Genomic DNA, 22,547 nt, shown 5'->3' with positions numbered 1-22,547 from the left:
CTTTTCTTATTTTAGATAAGGATGACTGGTTGGATGTCTACTCAGTAATTTGGGTGAATTTTTTTTCCCCTTAGAGTTTTATATTAAGATTTGGGAATATTCTGACATTAGGTGGGGATTATGTTCATTCCTTCCTTATGTCATAAACCAGTATATATTCTATATGGTATAACTGAAAAAAAGAAGAAAAAAAGAAACCATAAAAGTACTAAAAATTGGCTGATTATCATCAGGAAAGCCTTTTCTGAGCATGTCACAGAAAGCAGAAACCATAAAGAAGGTATCAGTTTTTACACATTTAAATGTTAATCTCCTACAGTTCGTAACAAAAGGCAAGTAGCAAGCTAAGCAAATTTATTTAAACATATTTGGAAAACAAAGTTTTTGTATCCTCTCGATATCAAGAACTCTTACAAGATCACAAGAAAAAGATGATTACCTCAATAGGAAAACAGACTGAGAAAATTCATGAAGAAACAAAACACAAATGGGCCAATAAATGGGGTTCACATTTAACCCTCAAAGTGGTGTTCCTGAAGTTAACGTGTACCTGGGGCCAGTGTAATGTGACAGCCCTCTTTGTGTACAGACTGACTCTACTATAGTAGAATTTAGAGACCATGTTTGCTACTGTGTTTGTAGCATAGACTAGAGAGCTTTCTTTGTCCCTCTCTTTTTCCACTTCGCCACCTCCCTAGTCAAATCCATGTGGCTTTTAAACAGAAGACATTATTCTTTATCAAATTGATAAAAGGAAATGAACACATCCCTGTACACAGTACTTCAAAAGTGTGGAAATTTGTATGCCCGCTGAACTAGTGACTTATTTCTAGGTCTCATTGTAAAGAAAGTTGCAGAGCTGTAGGTATGTAAAGTTCACTTACAATAATTTTGGAGTTATTTTTAATTGGGATAATTTGGAAACATTCTAAAGCAGTCCGGTCTAGAACTTTCTATGATGAGGCAAGTGTTCTGTATCTGTGCTAATACTGCAATCACTAATTGAATGTGGTTATTGAGCACTGGAAATATTGCTAATACAGTTGTGCATTTAAAATTTTATTTACTGTTAATTTAAATAGCCACTGTGACTAGTGCCTAGTACATTAGACGGTGCAGTTTTTAAACCTATGAAAGATTTGGTTAAATAAGTTCCAGGCCCTCCAGATGTGGTATATTATGCAGCCTTAAAAGTTACATTATAGAATACTTGACATACTCGTAGGTGAGTGTGACATATCTAGAAATTAGAAAGAGAGAGAAAACAGACACTATAAGAATAGAAACCAAAGTGTTATCTGTGTTTTTTTCATGAATGTTTATTTTTCTTTTCTTTTTTGTTTACTTTTATTAATCTAAATTTGATAATGAACGTCTGTTACTTTTGAAGTAAGGTTAAAAACATTTTTAAATAAAGAAGATGCCATCTTCTATACCAAAATCTTAGAATACTGAAAAAAAATCAGTCATTGCTTGAGAATTGCCAGCCTTTGAAATGAGCAGCAACATAACATTGATGGCATTTTAATTATTAAAAATATAACTCTTTGTCTTCACCAAATGCTGTGAAAATTGAATAGTCACATGAAAAAGAATAAAATTGGGCCCTGACCTTATACAAAAATTAACTCGAAACGCATCAAGGACCCTAAATTTAAGATCCAAAACTATAAAACCCTTAGACAAAAACAGGGACAAATCTTCATGACCTTGGATTTGGCAATGGTTTCTTCAAAAGCAGAGGCAACGGTAGAAACAACAGATAAATTGAATTTCATTAAAACTAAAAATTTTGTACATCAAAGGACTCTATCATGAGAGTGAAAGACAGTTTACAGAATGAGAGAAAATATTTGCACATCACTTATCTGATAAGGTTTTAACATCCAGACTATATGAAGAACTAGAATTCAACAACAGAAAGACAATACCCAATTAAAAAAACGTGAGCACAGGACTTGAATAGACATTTTTTCGAAGAAGATATGCAAATGGAATTAAACATGTGAAAAAGATCTTCAACATCATTAGTCATCAGGGAAATGCAAATCAAAAACACAGTGAGATGCCACTTCACACCCACTAGGATCTCTGTATTCAAAAAGAGAAAATAAGTCTTGGCAAGGATGTGGAGAATTTGGAACCCTGCACACTGCTGGTGGGAATGTAAAGTCGTACAGCCACTGTGAGAAAGAGTCTGATGTTTCCTCAAAGAGTTAAACATGCAATTCTATATGATTCAGCAATTCACGTATATACCCAAAAGATCTGAAAATGGACCCAAAAAGATACCGGTACGCTAGTGTTCACAACAACATAATTCATAGTAGCCAAAAGGTGGAAACAGCCAAAGTGTCCATGAGGTGAACAGATAAACAAAATTGGTCTATCCACACAATGGAATATTATTCAGCCATAAAAAGAATGAAATTCTAATACATGTTACAACATAGGTGGACCTTGAGAACATTATTCTAAATTAAAAAAAAAAGCCAGTCAAAAAAGAGAGACTGTATGATGGCATTCACACTAAATATCTAGAGTAGTCAGTTTCAGAGAGAGAAAGTGGATTAAGGGTTATTACTGGCTGGGGTGAGAGGAATGGAGAGTTATTGCTTAATAGGTACAGAGTTTCTATTTGCAGTGATGAAAAGTTTGGAAATAGTGGTGATAATTGTACAGCATTGTGAAGTAATTAACGCCACTAAATGGTACACTTAAAAAATGGTTAAAATGGCAACTTTCATGTTACATATACCATAATAAACGATTGCCATAAAAATAATTGTTTCATTCTTCCTTGTTTGTTCCCCACAAAATAAAATTCAAATTGTTTCTTTAGAATATATTCACTCTTAGCAGTTATTAATTTTGCGAATGTTGTGGAACTCTAGTCACTGGTTATTTTGGCAGAGGGTCTTCAAAATCCTGGGGGAGATGTCCCGGTATCCCCTTAGCAGCTGCAGTTCTTGCTGCATTATCCAGTTTGTTCCTTTTAATGTTTTTGTGTGTTTTATACCAGCTTCTGAAAAGTATATCAAATTCCATTATTATCTTTGAGCAGTATACATCTGTCATTTCTATAAATAGTCTGCAAAACAAAGTGGATTGAACTGAAATTTAACAATTCAGCTTTGGCTAACTATTATAATTAGAGTAATGATAACGTCTGTGACATGCACATAGCAATCACAGAGAATAATTACTGGTAATTACCTTCAGGAAAAGTACTTGGCAACAGATACAGAAGAATATAGTAAGGAACCTAGATTTAAAGGCATATCATTAGTATTTTTTTTACTTTATTTTTTTCACTAGTTTTCTAAGTACAATGCTTAGCCTGTGCCATTTAATGACTCAAGTGAAGGATATACAAAAATTGGTCATTACTGAGTTGTTAAATTTTATACTACTAAATTAAAAATTGTGGGAAAAACCAAGAATGAATATAATGTTTGGAGTTAGGAGACTAATTCTGACTTTTCTGCTTAATAATTTAGGTAAGTTATTTAACTTCTCTATGCCTTTGTTTCTTCATCTGTTCTAATTGTACTTATTTAATAGGATGATCACGTGGGTCATGTTTATGAAATGATATATTTGAAAATGCTTCATAAACTATAATACACGATATAAATACTAGTTTTTATTCTAGAATTATCTATAAGAACACTTCAAGAACTAGCTTGTGTTAGAAAACTGCCATTAACTTCATGACATGCTGAGATGGATTATATGAATCATTGATATTTAGTAGTGCTTTATAACGCGTAATCAATTTCCGAATATCAAAAGTACCTTGGAGTGACATGGTTCATCGAACTTGACACCTACCAGGCATGATTCAGTGGTTTAAGTAAGAAAGTCAGACTACTGAGTGATACATTCCGTAGTTACCATGGGTCTCAGGCTCCTGTTGTGGATTCATTTATGGAGCATATGTGTTTAATCTCCCACTGGAGCAGCGGTCTAGAAGAGCTGGAGAGAACCTCTCGGGTGGCACTGGGACTACATCCTACAACCTAAGTTACATTCAACTAAATCTGTAAACTCTGGCAGTGATTCACAGGCCTGAAAAACATTTTCCCTAAACCATGCCTGAGACTTTTGTTTTTCTCTGCTTTTTGCCCCGTTATTTCACCTCCTTTAATTCTCTTAAATCTTCTTCACCTTGGTTTTTTTCCTGCTCATTTGTTCTTTCCTTAAATCTATAGCATATGCAGAAATATATGTATGAGGCCAAAAATTTAAAACACCCTCTATGTTATTTGAATGACTCTTACTTGTATATGTGTCATGCCCCCGAGAACCATTTGTGTCCTTTAATTACTCCATGCATTCTCTCTGAGTGAACTCCATTTTATGTATTGATAACTCCCAAATGCATACCGCCAACTTAGCACTCTCTCTGGATTTCCACATGCCTGATCGCCTGTTTGTCATATTCATTTAGGTATCCCACTAGCACCTCAAATTTATCCTGCCCCAAACTCGTACACCTTCCCCTTTAAGCCATTTCCCCCACCCCAGTATTCCCAGTTTCAGTGATGAGCACCATTGTTTACCCATTTGCTCAGCCAGAAATCTAGACATCACCTGTGATTTCTCTTTCTTCACTCTTTCAGTAAACACCTGATAGTTATTCATGCTAAAAGAGTGGGTTAGAGTCAAGAAATATTATTAGATTATTTTACGATGTGAATAATAAGCACTTAAATGCTAAGAGGTAGATTCAGCTGAAGGGTAGAAGTTGAAGACAGACCAACACGAGAGGATTCCTGAGAAGGAAGTGTCATGTTTAGGGTCCAGAGTAGATGAGGTATGTAGAGTAGAGAAGAAGCATTTCTTTAACAAGCAGAGGGGAACAGATCAGATGATAGGTAGGGGTGTGCAGAAAGTTGAAAGATATTTTTGTTTTTTGTTTTCCTTCCTGCCCTACTAACGGTCTATGTTTTTCCTGTGAGTTCGGAGGCCTGGTGTCTGCTGAGCATGAGGAAGAAGGTAGAGGAAGAAGAGATTTCAAATATCTGCTTTAGAGAATGGCAAAGAGCACTCATCAAGAGGTCATGGAAAAGTTGAAAGCAATGTTGAAGTCCTCATGGATGGTGAAAATTGTGAATCTGGCGATAATAGTAGAGCAGGCTGACATCTGGGCTGGTCTTTTACTGGTTGGGTGCAACAGCCAAACAGTGGAGCAACAGCCAAACTGAAGGTTTGGACAGGATTAGTTGCTGCCTCCTCTTCTGTCCAGCCTTGACGGCCTAGGATCCAAACCAATGTGAGAATACTCGCATACCTTTACCCTTCTGTTTGATCTGTCCTAGAAATCCCCAAACTGTATCGCCCAGTCATCTACCTTTCCCCTTCATGTACAGATTCAGTTGGCCATTGCTGGTGAAAATGATCCGTGGTGCAGTTTAAAGTCACTATTTATAACTTACAATTGCCAATTCTAAATGGATCGCCAGTGCCCCTGACAATTCTTTAACTTTGAACACTTTCCTATTCTTTACTCTCCTTAAGTCTTGTATATAAACCTCCTGTCTATTCCCAACTCTGTTTTGCTCATTATGTTCAGTTTCCTGGGCAGTTTTAGTTTAGGTATCTCTTTAGTAAAAAGTATTTATGTGGTTTTAAAATTTTTTTTCATTATATTCACATGTGAGAGTCTCAGTATTTTAAAAACTGAGTTGAAACGAGCAATTTTGATGTTGCTGATAGCTTTGGACTAATTTCAAATGTATTTTTGTTTTCTTGCTTTTTTAAAAACAGCTTCATTAGGGTATACTTGACCTACAGTAAAACAGTACCTGTTTAAAGGGCACAATTTCATGTAAAATAATTAAAAAATAAAGTGTACAACTTAATGAGTTTTTAAATAAGTAACCCATCACCACAATGAAAATAATGAACTTATCCGTCACCCTAAAAGATTTCCTGATACTCTTTATGAATCTTTTCTCACTCCCCTTTTCACTCCTTGCGCAAACCATTGGTCTGCTTTCTGTCATTCAATGTTTGCATTTTCTAGAACTTCATATAAATAGAATCTTTTCTATGTACTCTATTTTTGTCTGGCTTCTTTCACTCTGCATAATTATTGTGAGACTTGTCCTTGTTGTGTATGTCAGTATTTCTGAGTAGAATTCTACTTTGTGGAATACCACAATTCATTTATCCATTCCCCTGTTGATGGACATTTGGGTTATCTCCAGTTTGGGGCTATTATAAATAAAGTGCTATGAAGATTCGTGGTCAAGCCTTTGTGTGGACATAGGTTCTCATTTCTCTGGAGTAAATACCTAGGAGTTCAATGTTTGTATCACGTGGTAGATGTGTATGTTTAACATTTTTAAAAACTGCCAAACTTTTCCAAAGTGAATGTTCCATTTTACATTCCCATTGATAGCGTACGTCCACATACTAAGCAACACTTGATATGGTTAGTCTTTTAATTTTAGCCATTTTAGTAGGTGTGTAGTGATAATTTACTGTGGCTTTAATTAGCACTTTCCAAATGACTAATGATGTTGAACATGTTTTTATGTACTATTTGTCATCCACTTGCTTTCTTTGTTGAGTTGTCTGTTCAGACCTCTTTCCAATTGCTTGTTTTTAAAAAAGTGGTTTTCTTAATTTCTGGGTTTTGAGAGTTTGGTACATATTCTAGATACAAGTCCTTTATCAGATATATTTTTGACAAATGTTTTCTCCCAGTCTTTGAATTGTCTTTTCATTTTCTTAACAGTATCAAAGAGAAAAAGATTGCAATTAGGAAGTCCATTAACTAATTTGTTTTATGAATTGTTCTTTGGTGTCATATCTAAGAAGTACCATGTTTCCCCCAAAATAAGACCGGGTTTTATATTAATTTTCTCTCCAAAAGACACATTAGGGCTTACGTTCAGGGGATATCATCCTGAAAAATCATGTTAGGGCTTATTTTCTGGTTAGGTCTTATTTTCGGGGAAACACAGTATTTCCCTAACCCAGTCACAGGGATTTCCGCCTATGTTTTCTTCTGAAAGCATTATAGACACAGGTTTTATATTTAGGCCTGTGATGTACTTTGAGTTGTTTTTTGTGTAGAAATCAAAGTTTGTTGTTATTGTGGCTTTGCATGTGGACATCTAATTATTCCCGCACCATTTATTAAAAAGGCTATTCTTTCTCCACTGTGTTTTTTTCCATGTTGTCAAAAATCAGTTGTCTGTATAGGTATGAGTTTAATTTTGGATTCTATTCTGTTCTGTTGCTCTGTTTACTTATTATTATTCCAATACCATGCCATTTTCATTAATGCAGTTTTATTACAGGTCTTGAAATCAAGTAGTGTTAGCCATCCAAATTTGTTCTTTCTCAAAATTGCCTTGGCTGTTGAAGTCCTCTGTATTTCCATATTAATGTTAGAATGACCTTGTCAATTTTCATAGAAAAGTGTGAGGATTTTGGCTGGCATGGCATTGAAATCTACTGATCAATTTGGGGAGAATGGACATCTTAAACTATCCTAACACTGACACTACTGATATCTTCTATACATAAACAAGTTATATCCATCTCTACAGTCATTTAGCTGTTTTTTTATATTTTCTCTCAAAAATATTCTGTGTACAGGTCTTTCACATGGTTCTCCAGATTTACCTATAAATATTTCATATTTTTGATGCTATTAAACATGGTATTTTTAATTTCAGTTTTTGATATTTTGTTGATAATATATACAAGTTAAATTGATTTTAGTATATTGATCTTGTATCTGCAACTTGCTAATCTCACATTTTTAGTTCTCGTAGCTCTTTTGTAAATGCCACTAAATATTCTACATAGACGACCGTATTAATTCTTAAGACAGTTTTACTTTTTCATTTCCGACATGAATGTCATTTATTTAAATACATTTTAATCAATTTCTTTTTTGGCCTAATTGCACTTGCTGGAACCTTCAGTCCAAAGTTGAAGAAAAGTGATGAAAGTGAACAGCACTGCCTTGTACTTTTGATCTTAGGGAGAAAGTATTTAGTCTTGCATTATGAAATATGAGACTAGCTGTAGATTTTCTTGTCACATACCCTTTGGGAGGTTGAAGGAGTTCCTTTTTCCTGGTTTGCTGAGAGTTTTTATCAGGAATAGAAGTGAAATTTTGTTAAATGCTTTTTTTGCATTTATATTCTTTTTTGGTTTGTTAATAGAGTGAATTATATCCATTGACTTTTAAATGTTAAACTTGCACTGCATTCCTAGGATAAATCACACTTATTAATGATGTATTTATTCTTTTACAATTTTCTTGGGTTTTTGTTTGTTTGTTTGTGTCTAGTTTTAGCATCATTGTGATGCTGGCCTTAGAATGAGTTTTGAATCACCTCTCTTCTTCAGTTTTTTTAATAAAACTTTGTGCAGAATTGATATTATTTCTTCCTTAAATGATTGTCATACTTTCCCAATAAAACCATCTGGGCCTGGAGTTTTCTTTTGCGAAGGTTTTTAACTACAGTTTCACTGACAGATAAAAAGTGGTTCAGATTATGTTTCTTCTTGAGTGAGTTTTTGGCATTTCTGTCTTTCAGAGAATTTATCCATTTCATCTAATTTTTCTAATTTATTGACATAAAGTTGTTCATAATATTCTATTATTCCTTTAACATCAGTAGACTCTGTCTCATTGATTTTTGCCCTGACCTTTATTACTTGACTTCTTTTATCTATTTGGTGTTTAATTTGCTCTTTTTCTAGTTGATTAAGGTTGAAATGAAGTCATTGATTTGAAATGAAAAGCTTTTCTTTTTTTGAAAAGATTTTGTGCTATTAATTTCCTCCCAAGTACTGATTTAATGGCATCCCATAAATTCTGATATGTTGTGTTTTTATTTTCATGTGAATTTACAGTTGTCAAACTTGGAAAATATTTGGCCTTTATTTCTTCAAATAATTTTTCTGTCATGCCTCTCTTTCAGAGTCCAGTTATCTGTATGTTAGGCTCCTTAGCTCACTGATGCATTTACTTTCTGTTTTATTAAATTCTTTTTTTTCTCTCTGTTTCATCTTGAATAATTTCTATTGCAATGCTGTCAAGTTCATTAATCTTTTCTTATGCATTGTCTAATCTGCTGTCAATCTCTTCCAGTGTATTTTTATCTCTTAACACTGTAACTTTCATCTTTTGAAGTTCAGTTGGATCTTTTTATATCTTCTTTGCCACTACTTACCTTTTTATCGATATTTTAGAGTGTATGCTTTCTACTTACGAAAAATGTTTGCTGTAATGTAGTATGCTGTTTAACATCGACAGCAGTCTCAAACCTCTTATGTTTACCAACATAAAAATATGCTTTTTTGTTATGCTTGATGTAATCTCATGTTGTTTTGTACAGTACATGCTGTACAGGCTTGTAGCCGAGGAGCAAGAGGCCATACAGCCTAGGCGTGCAGGATGCTGTCCTGTCTAGGTTCGTGTAAGTGCACTCTTATGTTTGCACAATGACAAAAATCACCTAGTAATGCATTTCTCAGAACATATACCCGTCGTTAAGAGGTACATGACTCTATAACAAACCACTGTAGAACTTAGTGGCTTAAAACAATTTATTATTTCTCCGAAGTCTACCGATTGGCTGAGAGGTTCTGCTGATCTTACCTGGATTTGCTCATGTGTTGGCAGTTAGCTGACAAATTGGCTGGAGGCTGGCTGATCTCGCATGGGCCCATTTGGGTAGAGTCAGCCCCTCTCCTTGTGGTCTTCTCACCATTTTTTAGGCTATGCCATGCTTCTTTTTCATGACAGGAATAGAGTCCCATGAAAAGAAGTGAAGCATATAAGGCCTCCTGAGGCTTAGATTTGATGCTGGAACACTGTTACTTTTTATCACATTTGGTTGCACAAAGCAAGATACAAGGCCAGTCCACTTTAAAGGGATGGGAATTGTTTCATATTCTTCAGTCAGCTTCTTAGATGTTGATGTTCTTAGTATTCCTACTTCTTATCCTTTACATAGTTGCCTCGCCAACCTCATCTCTTCTTACAGGGTGAACTATGTCCTAAATATTGGTGATGTCCGAATTAGTGATTGGCAAATTATGGCAGACTAACCTGTGGCCTGTTTTTGTAAGGCCTTTTTTTGTGGCCTATGAGCTAAAAATGGTTCTTACATTTTTAGAAGGCTCTTTAAATAATCATTATCAGCAGCAACAACAACAAAAGAGAAGAACATGTAACAGATTATGTTATCCGGCTCTTTAGAGAAAAAAATTGTTCCCCTTGTAATCAGTAGAGGCAGACCTTGAAGATATTGCCCTTTGGTTCCAGACCACTGCAATATAGCGCATCACACAGCCTTTTAGATTTCCCAGTGCCTGTAAAAGTTATATTTACACTAGACTGTTGTCTTTTAAGTGTGCAATAGCAGTATGTCTAAAAATATATATGTACTGTAATTAAAAGTACTTTATTGCTAAAAATGCTAAATATCATGTGAACCTTGAGCAAGTCGTAATCTTTTGCTGGTGGATAGTCTTGCTTCCATATTGATGGCACTGACGGATCAGGAGGGTGGTTGCCGAAGGTTGGGGTGCCCATGGTAATGTCTTAAAATAGGACAAGAGTAAAGTTTGTCACGTCAACTGATTCTTATTTTCACAAACAATTTCTCTAGCATGCAGTTCTGGTTGGTAGCATTTTACCCACAGAACTTTTTTAAAAATTGAAGCCAGTCCTCCCCAACCCTGCCTCTCCTCTATCAACTCAGTTTATGTCATATTCTAAATCCTTAGTTGTCATTTCAACAGGCTTCACAGCACCTTCATCAGGGTTAGATTCTATCTCAAGAAATCACTTTCTTTGCTCATCCATAAGCAACTCTTCACCCATTAGTCTTATCATGAGATTACAGCAATTCAGTCTCATCTTCAGTCTCCACTACTAATTCTCGTTCTCTTGCTATGTCCACCACATCTGCAGTTACTCCTTCCACTAAAGTCTTGAACCCTCAGAGTCATCCATGAGGGTTGGAATCAACTTCTTCCAAACTCTGTTAATGTTGATATTTTGACCTCTTCCACGAATCACAAATATTCTTAATGGCATCTAGAATGGTGACTCCTTTCCAGAAGGTTTTCAGTTTACTTTGCCCAGATCCATTAGAAGAATCATGAACTATGGCAGCCTTAACCTTATGAAGCGTAGTTTTTAAATAATAAGACTTGAAAGTCAAAATTACTCCTGACCTCTGGGCTGCAGAACAGATGTTGTGTTAGCAGCTCTGAAGACAATGTTAATCTCGTTGTGCGTCTCCATCAGAGCTCTAGGTGACCAGGTGCATTGTCAGTGAGCAGTGATGTTTTGAAAGGAATCTTTTTTTCTGAGCAGGTCTCAACAGCGGGGTTAAAACATTCAGTAAGCCGTGTTGTAAACAGTGGCTGTCCTCCAGGCTTTGTTGCATTTATAGAGCACAGAGTAGCTTTAGCATAATTCTTAAGGGCCCTAGGATTTTCAGAGTGGTCAGTGAGCAATGACTGCAACTTAAAGTTAGCAGCTGCACGAGCCCCTACCAAGAGAGTCAGCCTGTCCTTGGCCGCTTTGAAGCCCGGCATTGACTGCTCCTCTCCAGCTGTGAAAGTCCCAGGCGGCATCTTCTTCCCATGGGAGGCTGTTTTATCCACATTGAATATCTGTTCTCTAGTGTAGCCGTGTCATTATCTTAGCTAGACCTTCTGGTAACTTCTCCATCAGCACTTGTGCTTCACCTCACACTTTTATGTTTGAAGATGGCTTCTTTCCTTAAACCTCATAAACCAACATCTACTAGCTTCAAACTTATCTTCTGAAACTTCCTCACCTCTCTCCGCCTTCATAGAATGGAAGAGAGTTAGGGTCTTGTTCTGGATTAGGCTTTGATTTAAGGGGAATGTTGTGGCTGGTTTGATCTTCCATCCAGACCACTAAAACTTTCTTCGTATCAGCGATAAGGATGTTTTGCTTTCTTATCAATTGTGTATTCACCGAAGGAGCACTTTTAATTTCCCATAAGAACGTTTCCTTTGTATTCACAGCGTGGCTAATTGGTGCAGGAGAGCTAGCTTTTGGCCTGTCTTGTCTTTCAATATGCCTTCCTCACTGAGCTTAGTCCTTTCCAGGCGTTGATTTAAGGTGAGGCATGCAGCTCTTCTTTTCACTCAGATGCTTAAAGGCCATTGTAGTGTTGTTAATTGACTTAAGTTCAGTAAGGAATAGGGACGTCTGGGGAGAGGGAGAGACGGGATTGGCCAGTTGGTGGAGTAGTTAGAACACAGACAGCATTTAATTAAGTTCATCGTCTTACAGGGTGCAGCTCATGACATCCCAGAACAATTACAGTAGTAAGATCACTGATCACAGATCAACATAACAAATATAATGATAACAATAAAGCTTGAAATAGTGTGAGAATTACCAAAATGTGACACAGAGACACAAAGTGAGTAAATGCTGTTGGAAAAATTGGTGCCGATAGACGTGCTTGATGCAGGGTTGCCACAAGTGGTCAATCTGTAAAAACAAAACCGCTCAATATCCGCGAAGCACAGTAAAGTGAAGCACAACAAAACAAGGAATGTATTTCATTGCTGATTCTTCTTGAGCCTTAAACCTGTATCTCCCATGTATAGGATATTTGTTTCCAGTCACCTTGTAGGTACCGTGAATTCAACATGCTCAGGACTGAGCTCCTTATCTCTTATTTAAAATTTAGTCTTCCTCGTGGCTTCTTAATTTACCCACACTCTACATAGTCTGGCCTGTGCCAGAAACTTAGGGGTCTCTGACCAGACTCCCATCCTATTTCTTTTACCTTTTTAGTACCTCTAAAATCTGTTCCTTCATTTCTTCTTCTCTTTGGTTAATTTAGGCTTTCAGTTCTGTCCCTCAGTTCCGTACCTCCCTTTACGGATTCACCCTCTGCAGTGCTCTTTGTATGATCCAGTCACCTTATCCCACACTTAAAATTTATTTTATGTGTTGGGACTGAGAAGTGACTGTTGCAGAGCGACGTTTGGTTTGTCTGTGGGGTGCAAGCCAGATGTAGGGGGTTAAGGAGCGAATGGATGATGAGAAAGAAGCCGCAATAAGTACAAACTCTTCAAAGAAGAGAGAGGAGAGGAATGGAATTAGGTATTTGAGTATTCTTACTACAGTCACCTGAGTAGTTTGAAATATTTTATCTGGACATTGAGCTATGAGACAATTAAAAAGCTCAGGCGTAAAGATGTGTTTGTAGGAGATTTAAAAACTCCAAAAGGAAAACCTTAGTATCAAGATGGTTGTGCATTTTTCTGATAATTCACATTAATGATTACAAGTTTTTTTAAATTACCTTTTCAATGTCTATTTCATGTAAACAGTTAAACACATTATAATTATAAACATCTCAGTATTGAGGGAATTAAGAAAGTTTAAAATGTATACATGGAAATTTTGTTAAAACTTGGAAAAAATGAGTACTTCAGGTATTTAATGCATTCATTCTGCAAACATTTTTTGTTGAACTTATAAGTATTAGGTATTATGCTAGGTATTATTATTTACCTCATAATGTTTTTGCCCCCTAAAATGGAAAACAGTGTGAGGCTATGAAAATGGATTCCTTTTTTTTAAAAAAAAAAGTCTAATTCATGAAAAAAAGAAAAAGTACCTTAAAGATAAGTATAATATTATAATTGTGAAATGCTGTTTATACTTGAAAATGGAAATTCAGTCATTCATTTAATAATTGCTTATTAGGCACACGTTACTGTAAGTTAGAATTGTGCTAGGTGCTGTAGGGTATGTAAAGAAGCTTAAGGCAATAATACGAGTGTCTGTTGTCAAGTTGCTCATGGTTTAGCAGAAAATCTAATTTCTTTTTAGGTAATTCAGACTTCTCAGCATATTAAACAAGACTTTTCAGATTCATTATCTAATTTTTTTCTGATTGCGCTGTCAGTTTTCAAATAGGTATATTAAAAGCTATATTTGCCAATTTTTTTATGTAATTTTCAATTTGGGCTATGTATATTTACTTTTTCTCTTAGTCCACTTTTAAAACATACTTACCTTAAATTTGTTTTCAGAAGGTTGCTCCATTATTTGCATTTTCTTGATATAGTGAGTTCTCCTATTTTGTGTAGTTGAATTTGTTAGCAGTTCTTTCCTGACTGGTTTCCGTCGTGTGCGTTGGCATTTTCATTTGGAAGCTCATCTTGGGTCAGAGCTTCATGATATTTGTTTTTCTTTCCATTCTCTTCACTTATTCCTCCATTCTGGGCAGTTATATTCATACCTCAGCTGGCTCGTCAGTTCAGAACTTGGTCGTTTTTATACTAGGCTCTCAGTTCTTCTTCTAAGGATATTACATATCTAGTTCCCAAAATATGTAGCAGTTTATCCCAGTCTCAACTGTGCCACTGTTTCTGCTTTCTCCTGCTAATCTAGGAAACCAATTTTACACCCAGAGTCCCCACCACAGTAAATGCTTTCCCCGTTACCTTGGAGAAAGGAAATTTCTAGATATCTTTACTTACTTCACTTTCAAGAAACAGAAACTTCCAACTCTATGAGTTTCTTTGTATTTCTCACTTACTGTAATTTTTATTCTGTTTTTCAAATATGACTTAATTACATAAGTTACATGTATGCTGATAATATGCAATTATATAAAGTAAAAATTGAAGGGCTTCTTCCTTAGAGATAATCATTGTTGATGATTGTTTTTTCAAACCTTTTCTATGTACACAAAACATTCTTTAAACATACAAAGTTTTAGTGCTGTCAAACTATATTGTTCTGAAACTTGCTTCCCCCCACACACTCAGCAGCACACAAACAATACCCTCCAACATCACAGAGTCTCCTGATTCTCCTTAAAGATTTCAGGGTCTGCTATAGTATGTTTATACCGTAACTTACGTGGCTACTTTCCTAGACATTTGAGGTTATCTGATTTATTTTACTAATGGAAAGAGTACTGTGATGAACCTGTTCCTTTTAGACCTGTAATTGTATATTTGTGCAAGTATTGTTATAGGATGATTCCAGAACTGGAAAACCTAGGTTAGGTTCTAACAGCTACTACAAAATTGCCCTCCAATCCCAGCAACTGTGAACCACAACGTTATCAATATTGGATGTTATCAGTCTTTTAAAATGTTTGCCCTTTAAGTAGACAAAAATGGTATCTCATTGTTTTAATTTACTTTTCTCTGATCATTAGTGGACTTGAGCTTCCTTTCTTATGTTAATTATCAATTTGTGTTCCTTTTTTTGTTAACTACTTGTGTGTGCCCTATATCAATTTTCCCTGTCTAGTTGTCAGATCTTTTTGTGTAGGATATGAACCTTTATTTCTGTTAGATATGTCACAGATATCTTCTCCCATTCTCTTTCTTGTCTTACAGACTCATTTATGATAGCTTGTATCTACCATATGACACTATAAATCTTGTCCTTTATGGCTCCTTCAGTTTGTGTTTTGTTTAGGAAGAGTAGACATTTTCTTATCTGATTAGGAAGAGTAGACATTTTCTTGCTGTATACTTAAGTTTTGTGTTTACTTTGAAATCATTAAGCTACCACACATTTATTTTTGTGAGCTAAAGATGTAAACATTAATATGCATTTTCCTTCAAATAGACAGTTGTTCCCATAAACCGTCGAATAGTCCAACCGTTCGTTCCTCACTAATTTGAAAAACCAGTGATAATACTATATGAATGATTGAAAGGTTGTAAGATATGTGGTATTTCTCTTTTCACACAGGGAGGATGAGAGTTTTGAAACAAATTTCAAGGGTACAGGGCAGGGTTCATAGAAAGTCAGGGATAAAAGCTTATGGTTATAGCCTTGGAGGTAACAGTGTTAAATTTACATTAACATTAAAAGTATACGTGGAATAGAATAAGAATATACCTAGGACAAACAAATATGTACTAATACTTGTATAAATAGTAATAAAAGGTATTAATTCAACAGCTTATTGTGGAAGGTGATATTACAAAGGAATTCTTGGGCTTTTTTTTGTTTTGTAAAAGCCCAAGGAATTTAATTTACTGCCTGAGGCATAGAAATCACCATTAACCATCCTATAGAAAAATGAGTTCTTTTTGGTTAACATCAGATTTAAGTCTATCTCTTATATTTAATCCTATAGTCTATATAGTTAAAAAGCCATTAGTATATGAAACATAATTACTTTCAGTTCTAGAAACGTTTGGATGTGTGACAATGTACACACTATGTATGTGACTGAAGAAAAGACTACTAAATATGTGAAATGCCACATCCAGCAGAAAAAGATTTTTCAGAAATCATGTAGAGGAGAGTGATGATACTCTTACTGGGCCAGATTTGAAGTATGTTAGAAATAGGGCTGTCAATATAATTTTTAAATTACTGACCTGTAATATAGTCATAATAATTGAAAAAGTATATTTAATTGTCTTCTCTCTTTTCTCCACCTCCATCCTTCTCTTTTATCTTACATTACAGATCATACATCAGTTGGTGGGCTAGGAGACAGTTTTTATGAATACTTACTGAAAGCATGGCTGATGTCAGACAAAACAGACCAGGAGGCGAGAAAAATGTACGATGATGCTATTGAGGTAATTATTATCAGAACATTTACCTACTTAACATATCGAATGTGCAGTGTGTTTAATAGTGACAGATGAACGTCTTATATGCATTTTATTATATACATTCACTGGAGAGTTTGTTAGTATTTTAATATAGAAGTCATTGTTTTCCTTTATGTGGTATTTTTTAAAAATTGTTGAATATAGTGTAGCATATTTCTGAAAACTTATTTTAATTACTTTTCAGTTATTGTGTACAGGGACTGAAAACCTCTGACTTCACATACATTTCCATGAGTATTTCTTCTTTCCAATGACTCATTCAACCTGCACATTGAGAGCCTTATGGGTAAATAATAAGGACAAAACACTTATATAGTCTTTTCCACATGCCAGGCACAGTTCTGACCCCTTTTACATATGTGAAGTCATTTATTTAATCTTGACTACCATTTTACACAAGAGGACTTTAAGCCACCAAGAGGTTAAGTTGCTTGAAAGTTGGGTAGCTAGTATGTGATGGAGCCTGGAATGGACAGTCTGGTTCCAGAGCCTGTGCTGTTAACCACTGTGTTGTATGGTTTCGTTTTGTTAGAAGCCCATACCACAATGTTGTGACAGTTTAAAATTGGAACAAGTTTCATTCTTGGAAACGCTAATATGCAGTATTTTCAAGCAAAAATTGTGAAATAGAATAAAGTGTGGTAACTAGCTAGTGAGCTGTTTGCTTCCTGATCCAGTACAAACACATATCCCTTTAATGATTTTAATTACTTTTTAAAAGTCATGTATTTTGCATGTCCTACCAATTATGTACAATTGTGACCATAGTCATTGATCAATATTTAGAGTTACAGTTGTTGTTGTCGTCTTTAAATTAAACCAAGGCTCTTACTACCCACTTTATAGCTTTCCTTTTTAGGGAATTAATTTTCTATAATTGTTTACAAAAATGCTCAGGAATTGAACTAATAATGTGATGTATAGTGCTTCGCCCATTGTAGCCATTAGATAAGTTTCTTGAGGAATTGTGTTAACACAATTTAACTTAAATTGTGTTAATTTAAGAAATTAAATTAAACTGATATGTAATCAAGAATTTCCATTTTTAGTATGTGACTTTTAAAATTCTGTATGAAGTCTTATGGTTTGAAAAGTTAAAGAGTTTTATTCTGTTACTAAACTTTGTCTAGAAATTTTTATGATCTAAAAACAGTCATTCTCGAGGAAGAATGTCATATTCTCGGAATCATAGTGTTGAAAACAGCCCTTCGTCATTCCCACTGGGCTGTGGTTTCCTTGAAGGCACACTCGTGCGTTTATCATTGTCTCAGCCCCTAGTACGATACCCAAAACACTAGGTATTCAGTGAGTATTTGATAAATGACTGAGCATATTTAATATTTTTATTTTTGAGAAAGTGTGACATGTCAGATACCATGTAATCATTTTCTTCATAGTTTGCTGCCTTCTTATAATATTTTGAATCTAAAACCATTTTTTCTTTTACTTAATTCTTTCTAAAGGAAAAAGAACATTATATTTGAAATTTCTTCAAGTTTTGTTTAACACTTAATAGAAGAGCAATACTGTTACTCTTAACTGCAATTTAGCAGTTTGGCATTTTATATAAGTTGAACTCTTAGACATTTGTCATATGTTTAGAGAGAAAAGAGAGCTATACAAGAAATTTCAGGGGTCTGCAAATGAATTACTGGTAAAAAAAAAGTCTTATTATTACCTACTTTTTACTTTAATCCTAGTAGGTTCGTGGGGATATGTTTGATATCTTTTAATTATAATGCAGTACGATTTATGTTATAATGAACAGAAATAACAAAATGATGAAAATACTGTACAGTGGTTTAGAATCAAAACTATGGCTGTTATCCTTGAGGCATTTATTGAATATCTTACATGTGGAAAACACGCTTGATGCCATGGGGTCCACAAAGATGAAAAACATTGTCCCAGTACTCAAAACACTAATCTTTTCATAGGCACTGCAGAATACTATGGGTAAAAGACAACAAACACCAACAATAAAAATTTATAATCCAAACATAGTCCCTGATTTTGCTTCTTAACAAGTCCCCGTTCTCCCAAATACAGTTGTCTACCATTTATTTATAAAATGATTTATTAATTAAGCACTTACTGAGTGCATATGACACTTTCAGGCTTTGTGGAGTATAAAGTGATAATAGGCATAGTCTCTGTAGTTCTGTAAAACATTATTATAAAGAATATGGAATAATTTTTTCCACAGGTGATTGTTACTAAGCTTGTTAGCACCCCACAGTAAAAATGTGGGTTAATTCTAATTCTTTATTATTGTCAGAAAAGTGTAGCCGCTAATCATGTAACGATTTCCACCAAATAAAACTGAATTAATGCAGTTTCTTACACTTTTCCATAGAGCAACCTCTAGAGGTAGAGAATTAATCCGTATCTCCTCAGCAAAGTGTGAGAACATAGTCCAAAGTAACAAAGCTCTTAAAAATTTCATTTTTGAAATTAAATGTAACTGTTAGAACACTCTACTTTGTGTTATAGTTAAATTTAATATAAAATATTTCCCTCACCAGCCCCATGACTTTTGAGTAAAATGGCCATTCCAGCAGGGTGGACTGTGTTTCCCAACGTGGCCTTTCTTAAACGTGACACAGCATCCAAAACAGCTGCCTAAGTTTGGGACTTAGGAGTTAAGTTTGAACTGTCAACTAGTTTTGTCAGCTTTATAGCGTATAAGGTGTCTCACCTCATGGTGCCTTTTCAAAGTACTTTGACGGGCGGTATAGTTACTTGGAAAAGGAGAGACTTTGTAAACTAATTATCAAAATTATATTTTTTTGATTAACTTAGGTGTTCTTCCATCTTGTATGAAATAGAAACTAAATCGGCAGAGCCTTTTGGGTTCTAACTTCCATCATGATCTCAAAATTGACTGATTATTATGAATTTCATTTAGCTCAAGAAGAAAGGTAATCTTTAGGCTAGTCTGCCCTCTTCCACCTTGTCTTGTTATAGTAGTGATTGGGGTATTTGTTCAAATTTGTGCAACTTGATTACTCATCCCAAAGCTTACTTATTGTAAATTAAGCCTTCCAGTTTGGGAAAGTTACTGCTTTGTGGAATATCTTATTAGCAAGGTTTTGTGATAGCCAGAAGGATGTAGTAAGTTTGAACACTTAACATTTTGCTTCTAAAATTTGGAATATCTACTCTTTCTTGTAGGCTATAGAAAAACATCTTATTAAGAAGTCCCGTGGAGGTCTTACCTTTATTGGAGAATGGAAGAATGGGCACTTGGAAAAGAAGATGGGGCATTTGGCCTGCTTTGCTGGGGGGATGTTTGCACTAGGAGCAGATGGTTCCAAGGACAAAGCCGGTCATTATTTAGAGCTAGGGGCAGAAATTGCACGTACATGTCATGAGTCATATGACAGAACTGGTAAGAATATTTATAACACTACTTAGTCCAAAATAACCTATAGGAATATATCCAGGAATTAGAAAGAAAATACATAGGCATTTTTACTTCAAAATAGTTAATACAGTAAATCATTTTCTTAAGAATTGAATTTTAATTCTGGAAATGTGTTCTGTATCATTTCTTTTTATTATTTCTGAATTCTGCTACTGATGTTGTTAATAAAGATTTTGAAGAAATTGTTTTAAAGACAACAGGTAGAGCATTTGGGGATGCATGGAATAACATTGTTTTAATATAGTAAGAATCCATTTAGCCATTCATTTTTATAAAAACAGTTATTGAGAAGGACACAAAATGGACTAATTTAGGTTACATGCCTTGCCTGTCCTCTTGAGAAAATAAGAATAACCGAAACATAGTAGTAGTTACACTGAATGTACAATTGGTATCTAGGAAACTAGTAGTTTGTCTCTTAGTCAATTCACCAGTAATTTTTGAGTTACTTGTGCCCTTACCTAAAAAGATCCTTTGGCATTGCTTTAGGCAAATAAGTAATATTTCTGGGCTTCAGCACCCTTAACCTGGAAAATGAGATGATTCTCAGTGGTGACAAAAATTAGTTCTTGGGGTGAAAAAAAATGTTATGTACAAAGCATAGATATACGTACCATCATAGATAGGTAAACAGTATATGTTATTAAAATTTCATGGAGAGAGAAGGCAAGCAGGGTTTTATGAAGCCTGAAAATAGAATTGAGAACGTTGGACTAGAGCTTCTACGGTTTTCTCTGACTTTAAAAATGTATGTTTCTATGTGAAATAATGGATACTGAGTTCCCTAAAAGATTGAAGTGATTTCTTTTTGTGATTTCAGAAGTTGAATTGTTTTTATTAAATAACTGAATTTCTCTTAGGGTTAACTCATCATCGGGTACCATCACACAAATATGATTGGCTTGAAGTTTATTCTGGTTTGAAACCTGTCAAGTTATTTTTATGTAATAAGGAATTGAACTTAGGGTCAATTCGACCCTTTAATTCCCTCAGTAACTAAATAAAGGATTCCATTTAACAAAATCTAACTAAGTCAAAGGGCATTGAAGCAGGTGTTATTTTAGGGTAGCTTAAGTGTTAGTGTGTAGTACATTTAAAGTCAGTGATCTGAGTTACAAATAGAAACTAAATTATATTATCATGTTGATGACATAGAGTATTAAATATATACTTAAAATACAGAGCAAATTAGTAAGACATTGAGGATTAGAATGGCTATTGAGCGGTTGCATGAGGACCCATGATAATAAGACTTACCATGATGCAGATTTTGACCACAAATCAATAAGATGTAAAATAGTAAGATTTCATAAAGCAGACATGTTAAAAATATGATACACCATAGTAATTATAATTAATTGTCACTCCATTAAACATGGAGCACCTGTTATGTGCCAGGCATTATGCTGGATGCTTATAGGTTAAAGTATGAACAAGGCATACCCCTGCCTTTGGGGAATTCATAGAATGCCAGAGTTATGGAAGAATTCTCTATATTATATTTCTGACTTTCACATTTCATGAGGACATAACTGCTGCTGATATGAAACACTGTGATATTATAAAAAGAACATGAGAATTAGGATTTTAAAATCCCATGTCCTTCTATTTACTATCCATGAGCCCCAGGCAAATCATTTAACTTTCCTAAGTCTCAGTTGCTCCATCTGCCAAAAGCTGGGATAATCATTCCCACTCCGTCTTCCTCAGGATGTTGTGAGCATAAGTGAACTTTCAAATGTAGTCTATGGTTGTCACTGTCGTGCTGTTCTCATCATTGTCACGTTGCAAGTCGGTGGACCTGTGACCCTCCTTTTGCCATGGTGGACCCAAAAAATTACTATTTGACTTGTGTCCTATATGTTCAAGTGTTTCACTGTTTTTACTTATCTTTAACCTCAATGTAGAGTCTTTAATTGAGAAGTACTATCCTGATGTTGCTTACTTCCCACCCGGTCATCTTCTGCTGTATTTTCTTACAACTATGCTATAAATTTTGGCCACCTTATTTTACAAAATCCATCCACTTCTCAGCAGTTATTCTAGCTAAATTCTTGTGATAATTATTGTCTTGGAATTTCACTTTTCATTTGTCGTGGGAATTAGAGTTAACTGTAATTCAGAATTTGGTGATCTTCATGTATTTCACCTTGCTGATGAGCATGGCCCACTCACTGCTTCATATTCAGCTGGGTTTGTAGGAAACAGTGATGAATCTGTTCATGGAACTGAGCAGTAACGTAGTGGTAGTTTCAAACATTACTACGTCCACATGGAAGCTAGATTAGTACATTGTTTTAATTTATTCTGAGGTATAATGTAAAATTGGTGCCAAACCAGATCTTAGACTTCCAAAACATAGTCCTTTCTTTTTCTGGGTTTCTAGATTAAAAAACAAAAAATTGCTGAACATCATTAAAATAATAACTGTTATGTAACTTAATTTACATCATGTTGAAATTGGGTAAAGCCT

General features: G+C 34.9%; 1 protein-coding gene across 1 annotated transcript in view; it reads left to right on the top strand.

Moving 5' to 3' along the window:
* The window catches only part of MAN1A2 (mannosidase alpha class 1A member 2), a 114,069-nt gene that overhangs the window by 70,210 nt on the left and 21,312 nt on the right, over positions 1–22,547 (top strand). The window contains exons 9-10 of the mRNA XM_081024799.1: positions 16,496–16,611; positions 19,822–20,038. Coding sequence (XP_080880925.1) covers positions 16,496–16,611; positions 19,822–20,038 — 333 coding nt within the window. The remainder of the gene's footprint in view (positions 1–16,495; positions 16,612–19,821; positions 20,039–22,547) is intronic.

Source organism: Rhinolophus hipposideros (assembly GCF_964194185.1).
Source record: "Rhinolophus hipposideros genome assembly, chromosome: 19".
In the NCBI taxonomy this organism is placed as follows: Eukaryota; Metazoa; Chordata; class Mammalia; order Chiroptera; family Rhinolophidae; genus Rhinolophus; species Rhinolophus hipposideros.
This window is presented reverse-complemented; position numbering and strand designations above follow the sequence as displayed.